Source organism: Camelus dromedarius, chromosome 7 (assembly GCF_036321535.1).
Source record: "Camelus dromedarius isolate mCamDro1 chromosome 7, mCamDro1.pat, whole genome shotgun sequence".
In the NCBI taxonomy this organism is placed as follows: Eukaryota; Metazoa; Chordata; class Mammalia; order Artiodactyla; family Camelidae; genus Camelus; species Camelus dromedarius.
In genome coordinates this window covers 62280627-62297185 of record NC_087442.1, presented here as the reverse complement: position 1 = coordinate 62297185, position 16559 = coordinate 62280627, and the positions used below count along the sequence as shown (strand labels likewise).

The following is a 16559-nucleotide window of genomic DNA, read 5'->3' as shown; positions in this document are numbered from 1 at the left end:
GGGGCACTTGTTTCCCAAACTCAATGTACAGAACACTTCCAGGAAATTCTAAGAGGCATATCTTGAAAAATATGTTCCACGGTCAAATATGTTTGGGAAGCAACGCACTATATACCCTTGGACATTCAAAATTCACATTGATAGTAAGGGCTCTGATAAGTCCTGAGTCAGGAAACCTTTTTTAAGCCTAGCATTTCCCAAGTTATTTTTCATATTATCCTCCCACTTCACAGCATGCCTATTATCTCATCTTATGAAACACCAGTCCATGAAACACCAGATAGAAAATGCTCTTGTAAGGTGTTTAAATAATGAAGATTTACCTGGTCAGGAATATACTGCTGTCAAGCCACATTACCTATAAAGCCCCACTAATTTGAAGTGGAAAATAACAGTGAAGCAGGGACAGAAAAAGATGCCAATTAACGGGGTTTCCTGCTTTGGCTAGCCGATACAGGACGGGTAGGGTCATCTGCATTTAGGGGATCTTGGGCTCAGTTATTTCCTGGATCTAAGGAGTCAGAAAGCCCCAATTTCAGGAATATTTCCATGTTTCAGGAAAGCACAACAATCATAATTATAGCTAACCTTTATTGCTGCCAATCAATGTGCGAGGCGTTACTTTGGGCACTTAACATTGAATTCTCACAATCAATTAGGAGAGTGGTACTCTTACTATTCATTTTCACAGAAAAGGAAACAGAGGCACAGGGAAATTAAGTAACTGGCCCAAAATGACCCAGCTAGGAAGTGAAAGAGCTGGAGTTTACGCTCAGGCAGTCCGGCTCCCAAGTGTCAACCCCTACCCTCCACTACCTTTGGAATTACAGCGCACATTAGCAAACTTCCGTATCACCAGTGTAATGCATATCACAAAGTAGCTCACTGTTACCTTCGAGTCAGGTTTGAAGCCTTATATAAGGAGCCTTTAGTGCTTAGGGACCATAAAGTAACACCCAGAACTGTGCTAACACACTTTGAAAAACTTGTCAAAGTTTTACAGTTGTACAGAGATAAAACACAAATGGGACAGCATGTACCCGTTGTCAAAACAATCTCCCCTCTGCCTAATTTATTCTTCTCACCAATCTCTTACTGTACATGACAGTAACTTTCAGTAAACAAACAAGAAGCTATGAATATACTCACCCTCTCTGAATCACAGCACTGTGCAAGGCCACTTTGTTAAAACAGTTCGTCTCTGAACACCTTTCTTACAAAAAATCATATATATATACATATATATATATATGTATATATATATATATTCGTGTTTTCCCCCCAAACACCCAATCCTTTGTACACTTAGTCCAGTGCTGAGCGCAAACTCCCTGTGGATCCTCTTGGCCTTCAGAACTGGTGTGGCTCACTGCGTAGACACTCCCAGTCAGAAAGCACTTCCCCAGCTGTTCTGAGTCGTGTGTTCTGCAGTGTTCACTGTTGATGCCACTGCACCGCATCCTGTCCTGTTGGGGTTTTGTTTCTGTTGTGTTGCTAGTACTTTATATGTTGGTGGGTTAGTTTCCTACTGCTGCTGTAACAAATCACGACAAATTCAGTGGCTTAAAACAACACCCAGGATTTATCTCACAGGTCTGTAGAGCAAACGTCCAGGTACGTACGGCTCAACTGGTTCTCTTTAGAATCTTACAAAGCTGAAGTCAAGGTGATGTCAGGGCTGTGATCCTTTCTGGAGGTTCTGGGGACGAATGTGCTTCCCATCTCATGTGGGTTGTTGGCCAAATCCAGTCCCATGTGGTTGTTTTACTGAGGTGCCTGTTTTCTTGCTGGCTGTCAGCAGGGTCATCCTTAGCTCCCAGAGGCCCCTCTCCAGTTCTAACGTGGCCCCTGTATCTCAGAGGCTGCAACAGTGGGTCAAATCCTTCTCACACTTGGAATCTCTCTGACTTCCCCTTCTGCCCCATCTCTTTTGCCTCCAGCCTGAGAAAGTTCTCTCTTTTAAAGAGCTCATGTGATTAGACTGGGCCCACCCAGATAATGCAGAATAATCTATTTTAAGGTTCATAACCTTAGTCACATCTGCAAAATCCCTTTTGCCATTATAACAAAATAAATTAGGGGCATATTCAGACACATTTAGGGGCCATTCTGGGTACCACTTTGGGTGAACCTTTCTGTGCCAACGTGGCTAACAGAGGCGAATTATTATGCCTCAAAAAAACCCCAAACCAAAAACAAACAATGGAAGAATTTCACTGCTAGATATTAAATTCCTAGTTTTAACCCATTTCCAGAAGGCTTTAAGGCCTGGGAAGCGGGATAAAAATCAGCAGCCAGTTGGGGACTGGTGGAAGGTCTTTGATAGAAAAAGAAAAATGATTTCCCTTAGATGAGCAAATAGCAGCTGGAAGAAATGCCTGCCAGAGCACAGGATGACTTCAGGGGACTTAAAGATAATACAGGGATTACTGCAAATGGATATCATCTCCATAGCCTGAGATAATACTAAAAAAAAAATTTTTTTTAAACATGAAAGGCTGGAGCAGAATTCTGGATAACCCTGAAACGTCAGCTAGTAACCCTGCAGTTGGCTCCTAGGGAGGCCCTGGGGATCTTAGGAGAGAGGCAGGGGCACCTAGGGAACTGGGGGTACTCTGGGCAGTGGACCTTTGACCAATGGGTAAAAATGGAAGCATGTCAACATTTTAACAATGAGTAAGGGATGCAGTAATATTAACAACATGGAGGCATCTCAATAACATGAGAGCTGGCTTCCAGGAACCCCACAGCATACACATTTTCGTATTCCAACACCCTTTATAAATTGTATAGAAACGTGGTTGTTTATTAAGCAGTTCCACTCATGTTGAACGTTTTGATCAATTCCAGTTTTTGTTTAATATAGATAACCTTTACACAGAAAAATTCAGTGTTAAAGAAAAATGGGAAGATGTAAGAAATTATATTAGAAGGAACATGCCACCCACTTGAAAGTTTAACCAGATTTGCCTTTTGCATCATTTCCTCAATTCTCCTAAGAGTCAATTCTGCTCTTTGTGCCTCCTAAGGGGACTGTAATTTGGCTACTCCATTTTACACCTTTATAATTGTTTCTTATCCCATTCATCTCCTTTTTATTTCATCTTTAGTGTTTTCTTCTTCTTCTTTGTTTTTTTTTTAAACTTTGACCTACTCCTCTCTATTTCTTGAAGGTCTTTAGAAACCATTTCTTTCTAGCCATAGGTGGGCTAAAATGAAACATAATTTTAGTCCCATTTAATTAGACTTTTAAATCTGATGGTACACTCTGCCTGAAGCTTTTTCAGGGGAATTTCTGAAGTCCAATTACAGGGCTATTCTCATAATAAGGACTATTAATTAATAATGAAATTACTTGCTTTTAAGTTTCATCCAGATGCCGTTGTGAAAAAATACACTGGCCCAACCACATTCCTATGGGGTCATTAGTATGGCCAGCACAAACAGGTGAGGGCTACTGAAGTCACAGTTCTCAGAACTTCTGTGAAGAGCTGAGTGTCGACAGAATCCCTCAGGAAATCCCACCAGTTCTTTCGTCAAGAATGGCCACCCATTCCTGATGCATTAATTCTGATATCCCTCTCAGTCAACTCAAGGACACCCAAATGGTATTTAATAAACAAACAGTAAACTCAAAAGAATGCTAGAAGACATTCTGTCTAAAACAAAAACAAAAGGCAGCCAGTATGAGCATTCTGAAATGCAAAAGCAGCAAACTGAGATGGAAAGGGAGAGACGTAAAATGTGAAATTGAATCCTTACACATTGGAACCTTTTTGTTGCCTTCACACACTTGGGACAACTCACCTGAGAAGAAAGTTCTTGTGTCACAGACTTTCCCCCTCAAATCTAGATAGTTCTCTATTCTCCTCTGGCTTTTAGTTAAATAAAAGAGAAGTCTGAGGCCAGCCTGATTTTCCTTCTTTTTGTATTTTTTCAAATACATTTATTTGGTCTTCACAGGCTTTTTTCTTTCTCCATGCAATTCAGACACATGCCAGGATGTGCTTTGTGTCTGTTTCTGCAGTGGATTCACGGGTTGCCTCCCCAGTATCCACCTTCCCCTTGCCCCTAGTAACAGAGCCTCATGGTCTTCAGACTACTGCCTATCCGATCAGCAGATTCCATCTCTCTGGTCTCAGTCCCTGGTTCAAGTGTAGGCATATGTCATCAGCAGTTCTGGGGATGAATTTCAGCACTCTTGCTTGAAACCCTGGTACAAAGGAATATGTTCTTTGTCCAAGTGGTCTAGTGTGCAGCTATGAAACCTGCAACTACCATAACCACTTTGCCATGAGGGAAGACAGTCTTCAAAGGTGCCAAAACACAGGAAAGGGCCTCAGAGAAATGGAGCTGCAGCTTCTGGATGAAGCCGACCCTGAAGCTCACTCAACTCTGGAATCACTGTTTCTGTAAGCTAACGCATTCCTTATTCTTTTGCTGATCTAAGTTGAATTTTCTGTACCCACTGTCCTGAGCATCCCAACCACTGGTGTTGCTTTTTCAATGATTTCCTCCAAATTCTGTGAGACGTTTTAATCCACACACTCAAGTCACGTCTCAGTTTATGTTTCTGATTACTGCATTTTAAGACCATCGATTTCTTACACCAGATTTCCATTCTCTAGTCCTCATATTTGCTCTTTTATTATCACTTAAAGCCTTTTGTTCTTTTCATCAGTATTCTGTGAGAACTTCTCAATACTGTCCTTCACAGCAAGGATTCAATTTCCTACAGTATTCGTTCTACTTTTTACTCCCTCCTCTTGGATTTCAATTGTGCCACTGTCCTTGATTCCTTACAATTTCACATTTTACGTCTCTCCCTTTCCATCTCAGTTTGCTGCTTTTGCATTTCAGAATGCTCATACTGGCTGCCTTTTGTTTCTGTTTTAGACAGAATGTCTTCTAGCATTCTTTTGAGTTACTCTCCTGATTTTTAGAAATTTCCTCTGATTTTGCTTGTTTCTAGAGTTTTATATTATTATTATTATTATTATTATTAATTATTTAGGCTTCTGGATAATGTTACTTGCCTTGCTTGGTAGTATTTTTTTCAAAAGTCATAAGAATTTTATTCTTTTCGTTTTTCTCATTCTTCTAAGAGGGGTAATCTATCCAGACAATGTGTAGTCAACAAAATGGAGACATTACTTTGACTCATTCTGTGAGCACTGAATGGTCTCTCAGTGGCTCTGAGATCAATTTCCCCCATGTTTCACCTACTACTGCTTTCATGTCTCTGTCTCTGCCTACTAAATATGCCATTCTTCTCACTCCCCCATCCCTTTTTTTGCACGTATGTTTCTCTGGTATTTGTACTCATACCTGAAAGAGACAGAGGTAGAATACTGGCGGCAGAGAGTCAACACCACTGTGGAGATAGATCTCAAAAGGGTAACTGGTGGGAACAGTTGACCCTTTTTTTTTTTTTTTAACTGAAATCAACTCTGTGTTTCTGAAACAGGGAATGAAGGAGGGAGAAAAAAGGTCTGTCTGTTTCCAGGTGCACATAACATACCTGAGTCACCAAATGGGTTTTTTAATCTAGTGCTGGCTAAATGGGAATTCTTCCAAATAATTTTGGTAATTATTTCATTGCTAGTCTTAATTTTGAGTGTTGGATGTTTCTGTCTTTTCAGTAAGAAACAGGAGGTGGGGTGAGCAGTAGGTATCATTTTAAAGTAAAAGCTCCTAAAATTTTTAATGACTTCTAATTGATCAGGGCTCAGAGGTCATATAACAAGAAGCTGCTCATATGCAATGTGTAAAAAAGGTACTAGTCTAGAGAAAAATGAGAAATGTCTAAGTATTCTGTTCAGTGCCAATTTTAATTGGGGCTGTAGACCACTTACCTGAGTGTCTTTGAAATTAACTTTTATTGCATGCGGATACCTGGAGAATTCAATATGACTCTGACCAGCAAAATGGACATAGCAATTGTCTTCCAAATTGCTTCTTAATATTGAAAGATTAGTACATAAAATTATTACCAATTAAACAGTTGGACAACATAGCACAGACACATCTGGCAGGCTCCTGGATGCCTGACTTCCAGAGTTTTGGAACTTCTCCCAGGTTCTGGACTGAGAGTGTCCAGCAACCTTTAACCATGCCAGTGATAACAGAAGAGCTGGTAGGGTCTAATTCAGCCCAGAGTAAAATCTAGTTTCCATGGAAACCTGCCATTTTTGAATTGTCCCTTGCAATATTTCAATTTGCAAGTAAATACAGCCCACATGTCTATAGCTGTCTCTGTCACATCTTTCTTTCTCATATTAAGACTTTGTAGAATGTTTATAAGAAACCAAGAAGACTCAGAAATATCTTAACCAGATTACTGGTTTTATTAAAGTGCATACACACTCATACACACACACACACACACACACACACACACAACACCCTTGAGTAGCCAACAGCTCTTAAGCCTATATCTGAGTAAATCTTGATCCCTGAAAATTTAATTTAGCCAGAAAAACTGGAGCAGTAAATCAGAAACTCAATACTACCATGTATTATCAGAAGGTAGATATGAGAGGCCATGCTGAATGCTCTGTATTTCCCACAGTTAAACTGGAAGGAAGAGAGGGAGAGAGTGCCAGAGGGACAGTGGGGGAGAGAAAGGGAAGTGAGGAAAGAGGGGAGGAGAGAAGTCTGGAGGAAGGGTAAAGGGTAAAAAAAAAAAAAAAAAAGATGAAAGGAGGGAAAGAAAGATAACTAGGTAATAACTTGTACTTTTATAAGTAAATGCTCAATGCTTCTCAGGCCAAGCGCTGGGTCTAATCAGACATTAGCTCCTCCAGCCACCATGGGAAGACCAGATGGGAGGAGAAAGAAACACAGAGCAAAACCATGGAGCATGGGTATCAGAAAGACACAGAGCCCACAGCAGTGGTCACAGGGACTTGCTGACAGATTGTCACTATGACCTACCATGATGTGACAAGACCAAGCAGAATATTCTGTCACACCTTACCATTTGCTGTAATTTAGCACCTTAGTACTACGGTGTGGAAGATTATTTAGGCATATAATACAATCACATAAATTTAATTTATCTGAAATGCCCTGTACTACTCACTGTATCTACTGTCTTGTCCAGTAAATCTGCATGGCTCTTATAAAGCAACAAATGTCATGTCACATAATGCTTTGAAGGCATTACCAAGACCAGACTCAACTCAGATCCAAGCTCCAAGCTCCAGCTAAAATAATTTTGCGCAAGCCTGGTACTTTTTACTTTGTGGGGCTGGGAAGCAACTCACGTTCATAAGAGCCAGGAGACAAAGACGAAAAGTTTGCCTCTGACTGAGTAGAGGTTAGCCTGGTAAGACTTGGGTTTCAATGTATAAAACAGCTACTTTCTCTGCCAGTATTTTAAAATTTAAAAAAATGGGTGGCTTCTTGCCTCAAATTAAATATGTTTTATCCAAATCAACAGTTGAAGGATGTGACCAGGAAGACCTGAGACTTTATGTCCAAGGTAGAACTGAGACTATTAGTCTGATTCTTCTCCTATTTAGAGAAAGGGGCTGATGCAGGGGCCTCCAGAGTTATTCCAATGAGTAGACCCAGAAGGCAAAAGCTGAAGTAAGGCTGCATGAGGTCTGGTGGCTGAGAAGACTAGGAGGAAGAGACGGCCCTGGCTCTACATCCTGCCTAGAACGAAGGTCAGAACTCAGTACACATTATCCTCCCAGCCTATGTATTACAGCTTGCAGAATGATCTTCAAGCTGTCTGTCCTCTGGAAAAAACTAGTCTGAAAATCTGCCTGGGACTTTATCTTAAGATAATTTTTTTTAACTGACAAAATGAGGTTGATTCCTTCCCTATCACTACACAACTGATAAAAAGGAAACCCACAGTTAATTTTACAGTTGAAAGAGGTCTCTTATGCTTCAAACCAACCTAACAGCTTTTCTAAAATTACCATATTCACTTACGTTTTCTTCTTGATATTATTTTAAAATACGGGTAGAAGAGGTAGGAGGTAGCCCAGGCTTAGGAAAGAGTCTGTGGTCTTGTTTTACTTTTGATAAGCTTTCTCCCCCCCGCCCCCCACCCCCAGGCGTGACAAGCTTTCTTAATCTTCAAGAATAATCTCAATCCTACTTCCTACCTTAAGGTAAAAACAGAGTTTACTTGAAGCTTGCTGGAGGGTAATTTGGTTTAGCTAGCAGAATTTTAAATATGCGTGTTATCTGACCCTATAATTTCACTCTGGAATTTACCATACAGAAATACTTGGACAAATGTTCCACAAAATAAGCAGAAGGATTTTACTGTAATATTGTTTGTAATAAGACCAAAACCAACCAATCAACTCCTAAATGTCCATCAGTGGGAAATTAAATTATGCAACAAATGAGCTGACAGTTATTCAGCAGTTTAAAAATGAGTTAGGTCTCTATGAACTGACATAATGTATCATAATACAATAAAATGAATAAGGCAATGCACAAAAGAGTACAGTGCATAGTGTAAGCCCATTTCTGTGAGGGAAATGGAGAGATGTGTGTGTGTGTGTGTACATAGTGTAAACATATACTTTCGAATTTGCAGTAAGGAAGACCTGGAAGTATACCCAAGGGGTTATCTTTGGTAAGCGGATTTTGGATGGGAGTATAGGAAAGATGATTTCACTTTTTATACTTCTGTACCATTTGGCATTTTTGCTACCAGCCTATTTTAAATTGTGGTTAAAGAAAACAAAGCTAACTGGCATCTCCAAAGTTGTTCCTTCCCTTGACAATTCCTGTTTCTGAAAGCGGCGTGTGGAATGAGAGATCGCGGAGGCCGCGAGGTTCCCAGGTGCAACTGTTAAAGACGGCACATCAGGGAAGATCTGCCAGGGCTGACAAACACGACGTTTGCAGATTGGCGCCCAAGCACCACTGATTCAGGGACAAAGGCCAAGCAGCTGCTTCAACCTCAGCTCTGCTGGTTTTACATCAAGGACCTCAACTTCTACAGCCTCCACCCAAACTAGAAAAGATGACATAGGGAATAGAAGACTGAGAAATCAATACGCCTGGGGGTAGAAGGGCACTGACTTGTTTTTTTCTCCCTTTCCTGATAAACGGAGAGTTGTCTGTTTCTCCTGTATCGTTTGATTCGATGGTTTAGACCTACGCTGTCCAGTATGGTACATATGTCTACTGAGCACTTGAAATGTGGCTGGTCCGAACTGAGATGTGCTGTAAGCATGAAATACACACTGGGGTCTGAAGACTTAGTATTGAAAAAGAATATAGTATGTGATTCATATTTTTTATATTCATTCCCTATTGAAATGATAGTATTTTGGATATACTCTGTTAAATAAAATATACTACTAAAATTAATTATACCTTTTTCTTTTCACATCTTTTAATGTGGCTGCTAGAGAATTTAAAATGACACTTATAGTTCACATTCTATTTTCTATTGGACAGAGCTGGCTTAGCCCTTATTAGATATTCCACATGGAATATATCTATATATTTAAATGTATGGAAAAAAGGAACAGCAGGATAGAGAAGAAGGCATGTACACACACCCACGCCCACCCACCAGTTGTTATACTGTTACCCTCAGATGTGGGATCCTGGGGCAAGTCACTTGGGAGGATTACATTAAATCATGTATGTCAAGTGCTCAGGACCATCACAAGGATGTGTAATGTAATAATCTGTGTCAACAGTGTGAGCGGTGCTAGACATGATGAGTTCCAGAAATGACCAAGCTGTGGTTCTACCCCAAAGCAAAGAATATCAGAATTGGAGTCAGTCTTGGACATTATCTACTCCCAAGTTTTAAAAAAAATTTTTTTCCTCCCACTTTTATTGAGATATAATTGACATACAGCACTGTATACTTTTTTTTTGCCAGGGGGTGGGGTGGGTGGGGGAAGATAATTAAGTTTCAGTTATTTTTTAATGGAGGCACTGGGGATTGAACCCAGGACCCTATGCTTGCTAGGCATACACTCTACCACTGAACTATACCCTCCCCACTACTCCCATATTTTTAAACCCTTTTAAATCTCAGAAGCCCAGTATATAAAAAAGATGAAATCAGGCTGCTCTGAATAAAGCTGAGCATGGGGACAAGAAGAGCTGGGCACTCCTGGACTACGCAAAGGAGGGGATATTAAGTCTCTCCTGGCCTCTTCACTTTACAGATAAAGACATTAAGCTCCAGAGGGCGATGGCTGGCCTTCGGTCACAGAGCTGGCAGAGGCAGGGCTGGAAAAGACTCAGGTGCCTGGTCCCCCAGGAAGAACAGTGCTCTGTGTCACGTTGCGATTGCAGCTGCGATGGACAATGCGTGTGCACAGATGGAACGTGGCGAAGGAAGGTGCTGCAGAGCAGGTGCACGCAGAACGCGGAGGAGCTGCTGAGGTGGAGGGTGGTGGTGAGGCTGGTCTCTTCCCTGAAGAGACAGCTCTAGGTTTAGCTTTGGAAGATGAGACAAAGCAGGTGGGCACCCAAGGTAAAAGAAGTGCATGGATTCTAATGAGGAGAACCTTAAGGCATGTTTTGGGGCCAAAAGGAAAGTCCCTTTCACTCACTTATAATTATATCTTGGAGGATAAGATGTGTGACAGCCAGAATAAAGTTGGGGCTTCTTCAGAAGGTCTTGAGGACCAAGGACACTACACCAGTTTTAACAAGTTTTTGAAAAAGGGTAACAATAGGAAGATCAATTTATCGGAAGTCCACAAATAGCAGGCAGACCGAGGGTGCCACACTGGAGAAGCAAAGCTGGAGGGCTGAAGACCGGCCCAACTGGGAAAGTCCAGGCCTGATGGTGGCCTCCCAGTACACACCGTGAAAACAAGCACATTAAGAAAAGTTCATGTTAAAGCAAGATACACATCAAGAATAAGAAAAGTCAGCACTGATCCCATTAAAAAAGCACTCATGTGTTTTTACTTAGAACTACCTCGCAGGCATTACTCAACCAGGAACAGCTCTCTTCCTGGGTACCATCTTGGGTATTTCCTCACTCAATACAATGCTCCTTTGGAGTTTCTCCCATTTGGTTGGTTCTCTAGAGAAATAAAAAAGGCCCAAGAAAATGTCCAAGAAGAGACAAGAAATCTGAAGGTCCAGAGAGTGCCGTGGTTTCCACAGGCATGTGCTTACCTAACCTGAGGTGATGGGTTTCCTCTCATAGGCTAGGGGCTTGCCTTCTGGTGCCTTGGGGTTCAGCTCTATTCTGGTCAAGGGTCTTATTTCCCTGATGTCACTAAGGAGAGCACGCAAATATGGGGAAATACCAACACAGTAACCAATGGGACAGCTGCAAGGCACTCAGTGACATTTTAAAGATAACTGCTCACAGACCACTCAGCCACAAAGGACAGTTTCACTGTCAGTTTCTCAGTGACTGGGTGTTTAATTCATAGAAATCAATGACGGCACGCCTAGAGAGGCCACCATACAAGGGGGAGTGTGACCATGAAGCCTTGTGTGTTTCCTTCTAACAGTGACTGTATTTGTAATGTTCTTCTTGGAGGCATCCGGCATTTCTTAGCTGGGGATCATCAGAGCTGGCAACTCAAAACTTCTAAGAATTACTATCTGTTTACCACAATCTCTATATTCAAAGAATCAGTAGCATGTTTTATTTTTTAAATGCGCGTTTTCTTTTTCTGACTTTGCCGTAACTTGGAAAACCCTGTAACTTTCAAACCACAGACAATAGTTCTGACCAGGATCACAGGATAGATATGTGGAGAGTTAACAACTGTCGAGTTTATTTTGCCATGAAGTCAAAAATCAATCTATCTTGTCCATCTGTCCATCCCTCCCTTCATATCTTATCCCATCCTTCAATCTGGCTAGCTGTCTCCTGACCAAATTCATACTTTTTTTAGTATTAAAATATAACTCAGTGTAGAGTAAAGATGGATTAGTCATCGACAAAGAATTAAAGGAGGAAGATAAAAGATCCAGTTCTTATCCATTTTTGTAGAATGCTATTGGAGGTCAGCGTGGCAATTATTAAACCCAGATAATAATGACAGATGGTATTTAAACTCTCTGGCTCTTTGTCAACCATCTGCCGGAAGATTCTTTTTACTGAGTTCGTATTTCCTAGGTATTCCCTTTTAGAATAGAAGGCATGCACCCTTAATAATACCACAGAAAATTGGTCAGCCTTTCCCTACAGGAGAGACTGGAAATCAAAGCTATTAAACTTGTGGTTTGCTTCTTGACCTCCTTAAATATTATTGCTGCTACATTGTGATAATGCATAAAACATTCCAGAAAAAAGTATGGCCTAGTAGGTAAAACCAAAGCCAGCACAGAAACATGGCAGGGTGAAAGAATGAAAGGTTACAGAGTGAGATGGACCTGGGTTCAAATTTGGCTCGCTATTTAAGAGCTGTGTGCCCGTGGACAAGATATTTATGCTCCTTGTGGAAAGCTCTAGTTCATACATTAGAAACTGGAGAACAGTCCTCAGAATGCAGGGTCAGTGAGATAACGCAGGTGAAGGACCCAGCCCTGGGGCTGTCACATGATGGACAAGTGTTAACTCCTTCTGCTTCCTTTTTTCTCCCTAGGTTACGGAAGATGGTGAGCCTTGCTGATGCATAAATGGCGATTCCTCAATGGTCTTGTATAAACAACTAAGACATGACCTCGGACGACCCCTTGACACCTAGCTCTCTACTGAGAAACCTCCCTCCTTTCTGGAGATTCTCTTCTTCTTAAACCCATTCACAGAAGTCTAACTTCACACCATTTACCCCAAGCCCTGGTTAACTGGCTCATTGTGCATGCAATGCCTCCATTACACCTCAGTTCCACTGTAAGTTATCCCTCTCCAAAAGGGCCTTGCATATGGTAGCCACTCAAGAAGTTATTTGTAGACTAGAATGAAACACCTGTTTCCAACATGTGACATATACCACACGTGACACAGGAGATGACTTCAGGGGCTGAACATGGACTAAGTTTCTTCATTTTAAGGGTTTCATTTATAGTTTGGTGTATACTTGACAAATAAATAACTGGCTCATCAAATCTCTGATGTTATATATTTTTGCTTAGGATGAGGTTAAATAAAAAAGTAAACTGATTTAAGATAGTAAAAAATTAAGTAAGTATAGTTATGATAGGAATACAGTAAAGACCATCAAAGTGTTAAAAGAGATGACAAAATCTGGGAGCTACTGCACAGCAACTAGGAGGAGCCCAGGGTGGACACGTGCCAGGTTAGCCTAGGGTAATGAGGGAGTCTGCTTCCAGAATCCACGGCTTGTGAATTCTCAGCTGGACACTTCAAGAGGTCCAGTGAATCAGGAGTCAAGCCGGTGGCTGGACCCTAGAACTCAGCTGAAATAAGTAAGAAGCACGCACATTCAGATATCTGGGTGTTATCACAGGAAATACCAAACGCGAACCAAGCAGGAACAAGGGTCAGATCCCATGGCCGTTTTCAAGGTCACAGCCAAGCTGGCAGGAACTACCTAGGAGACAGGGCACCCGCCCTGGGAAGGGTGTGTGGGAGGCCCAGATGGATTCATTCTCCTTCAGCCTTAAAGGCACACGGGCCTGGATTTTGATATTGCATCCCCTCTCCAGACAATTATTTCTCAATTTACTCCTTCTGTGCAAGACTCCAAGAGAAGGGGTTTTTGTGCACATTTGAAGAGCCAGTGGGTCTCTACCCTACATCTCACTTTCCCAGAAGAGTGAAGTGACTGTTGTCACTGTCGTCAAAGGAGTCTTTCTCTGAGCCTCCAACACTGAGTCCCTCTACCCAATGTACCTCAACATCTAATGCTTTAATGGCTACTCTGGTTTGTGTCTGTAAGTTAAGTCCTTGTTAAGAGATGGGTATTCCTGTCACCCTGCATTGGAATACAGAATGAATTTTCCCCTAAAGAAAAAAAGTTTTAAGTAGAAAATAGGTTTTGATGAATAATATTACATACATGCTCCAGATTAGATAGGAGTCTGTAAGCTAGACAGGGATCTAGATTACCAACTATACTACCACTTCAGTGGGAAAATGTTTTAATGCTGTAAAATGAAAATTTGGGTTGCAATTGTTCCATAGCTGGTGACTACCTGTATTTTAAAATACAGCACATTCCTTACCAGAGAACACTTTACATATCTTAAATTTCATCCTTCTTTTAACATTTTTCAGAAAAAGGATCAGTTGTATCAACTACGGCTGGTATCCACATTTCATACTATTGAAAAATAACTGATCACCCTGCCCACGTAACAAAAGAATGCCCCAAACTTTACATTTGAGGAAAATTCTAGACACATCAATGTGATTTCAATAAATAGTTGAGAAAATATTGATTTTCTCTAATCAAGTCTCAGCTGCACCAAGTTATTCGTGGGATGAGCTGGAACGACAGTCCAACCTTCCACACTACAACACTGACAGTTAATTATTCTTGGTTCTCACCATAAGCCTTTAACCTAATGTTTTCCACACTTGCCTGATGAAAAGAGCTACCTGATGCACTTTTAAAAACAATAACACCAGGCCCCAGCCCAGTACTGAATCAAAATTTCAAGGGAGAGTTCTGGGAGTTGCATATTTAAAGCCTGCCCATTCCTGGTGATTCTGTCCTTACCCTGGAGGCTGGATTAGGGTCACCTGGAGGGCTTGTGAAAACACAGGTTGCTGGGCCTCAGCCCAAGAAGGCCTCAGCCCTGATCCAGGTCTGTGGTGGGGTCCAAGAATTTGCACTTCCAAAAAGGTCCCCAAGTGATGCTGACACTGCTAGTCCAAGGACCACACTTCCAAAACCACTACGTTAGCCTATTTGGTAAACACTGCAGTTGAATTCAGTAATTTTTTCTCTTCCCTCCCTCTGGTGTTAGGAAAACAACACCAGACTCACAAGACAGCCTTTGGAGTAATCCCCCTGCTACTTTTTAGCAGTTTGATGTTAGACAAATTTACCACTGCATCTCTGTTCTCTTTTATTGTGAGGAATAAAATGCAACACAAGGGAAGAGGTTTGGTCCTGTAATGAGCACACAGTAGGCCTGCAGGAAACATCTGTGTACTTCGAGCACCTTGCCATGATCATCCCCTGTGAACTACAGATGAATCAGCTGAGGTCTAGAAACAGGCCCCCAAATTTATCACATGTGCAAAACTTCATTGGGTTAAAACAAGCCAACAAGCCAACAAGCAATGGCTGACCACATCTTTTTCTTGTGAGCTATCATATAGCTATGTTTTGAATAATATAACATCTCCAGTGGGAATTCAGTTAGCTTCCCAGCTCACATTTCCCATGGAAATAAAAACAGAAAACAAAGAGAGATTAGGTTATGCTTAGGTTCCCTGTTTAATTTTGACCAGGCTGAATTTAGTACCCAGGTATGGATTATTTTCCTGGCAGGTCTTTATTATACTGTTTGGCTATTTCTTGTGACCTAAAAATCAAACAAATGGATCACAGGCTCCTGGCATCAGGGGGGCCCTGGAGGCCATCAAGCCCACCCCACCCCCACTCTAGGAATGACGCCAAACACATCCCCAGCGTGCGTTGGTCCAGTCTCTTCTTAGACATCCACTGAGAAAGCACTAGTTTCACGAACCCCAATTTTCTCTTCAGATAACTCTAATCATTGGATTATTTTCGCCTTCTGAGCAAAAGAACTTTATTTCTGTAATTTTAATATCTTTGGTCCTAGATATGCCCTTTAGTGCCTGAATGTCTCATCTCCACACAACAGCATTTAACATATTCTGACAGAGCTCTGACATCTTCCTTGCCTATTCCTTTTCAGTCTAAACATTCTGTTTTTTCAACCATTCCCACCAACAAAATTTCCACATACTTAACAGCCCTGGTCCTCCTCTTGTGGAAAAGCCCACCTTGAGGATGCTTCCTCACTAAAACACAAAAACAAAACCATACCATGCTTCATGTTTACCACATCCTATCATCGCTAACAAAACCAAAATGAATCATAAGAACAGTGGAGTGTTCCCTTCCAAACGGAGTTTCCAAGAGCAGGAAGCTACAACACACACCACTACGCTGTAAGGACTGAGAAGGCGGTTTCAGGACAGGCTTGGAAGTGGCCCGGAGCCAGAGGCAAGTGGATCTGGCTACCGTGATCCTGCTTGAAACAGAAATGCTGGGCTGCCATGGAAATTACCCAAGCCTAGAAGTTTCTTTCCAAGGGAGACGGAGTGAAACAAAAGGGGTTTCTTACTTTCTACGAAACATTTCTGCAAATATGCAGCCGACACTCCAGAGATCCACAGGGGTGGCGTAGCTGGACTGAAGCAAGACCTCGGGAGCTCTGTACCACAGCGTGACGACCTGCAACGGCAAAGGGGTCTGAGTGTTACGGAGGAAGACGGCTGTTGGCGCAAATGCCTCATCCCGGGGGGTCTCGTGCAGAACACTCCTCAAATCACATGGGGACGCTGAGATAGAAGCAAGAACTGGGACTCAACACTGACAGGTCAGGAAATTACATCATCCCCACAACCTGGGTTCCCACCTCAGACTCTGGGTGTCTTACTAGGATGGTAATATAACTGAGTTTCAGAAAGCAGAGCAAAG

The 16559-nt window shown here is 41.7% G+C and overlaps 1 protein-coding gene across 3 annotated transcripts in view; it reads right to left on the bottom strand.

Annotated features, from left to right (window-relative positions):
• Positions 1–16559, bottom strand: part of CDK6 (cyclin dependent kinase 6) — a 215840-nt gene that overhangs the window by 46566 nt on the left and 152715 nt on the right. For all 3 annotated transcript variants that reach the window (XM_031454896.2, XM_064487569.1, XM_010979675.3), the window contains exon 5: positions 16204–16313. In XM_031454896.2, the coding sequence (XP_031310756.1) occupies positions 16204–16313 (110 nt within the window). The remainder of the gene's footprint in view (positions 1–16203; positions 16314–16559) is intronic.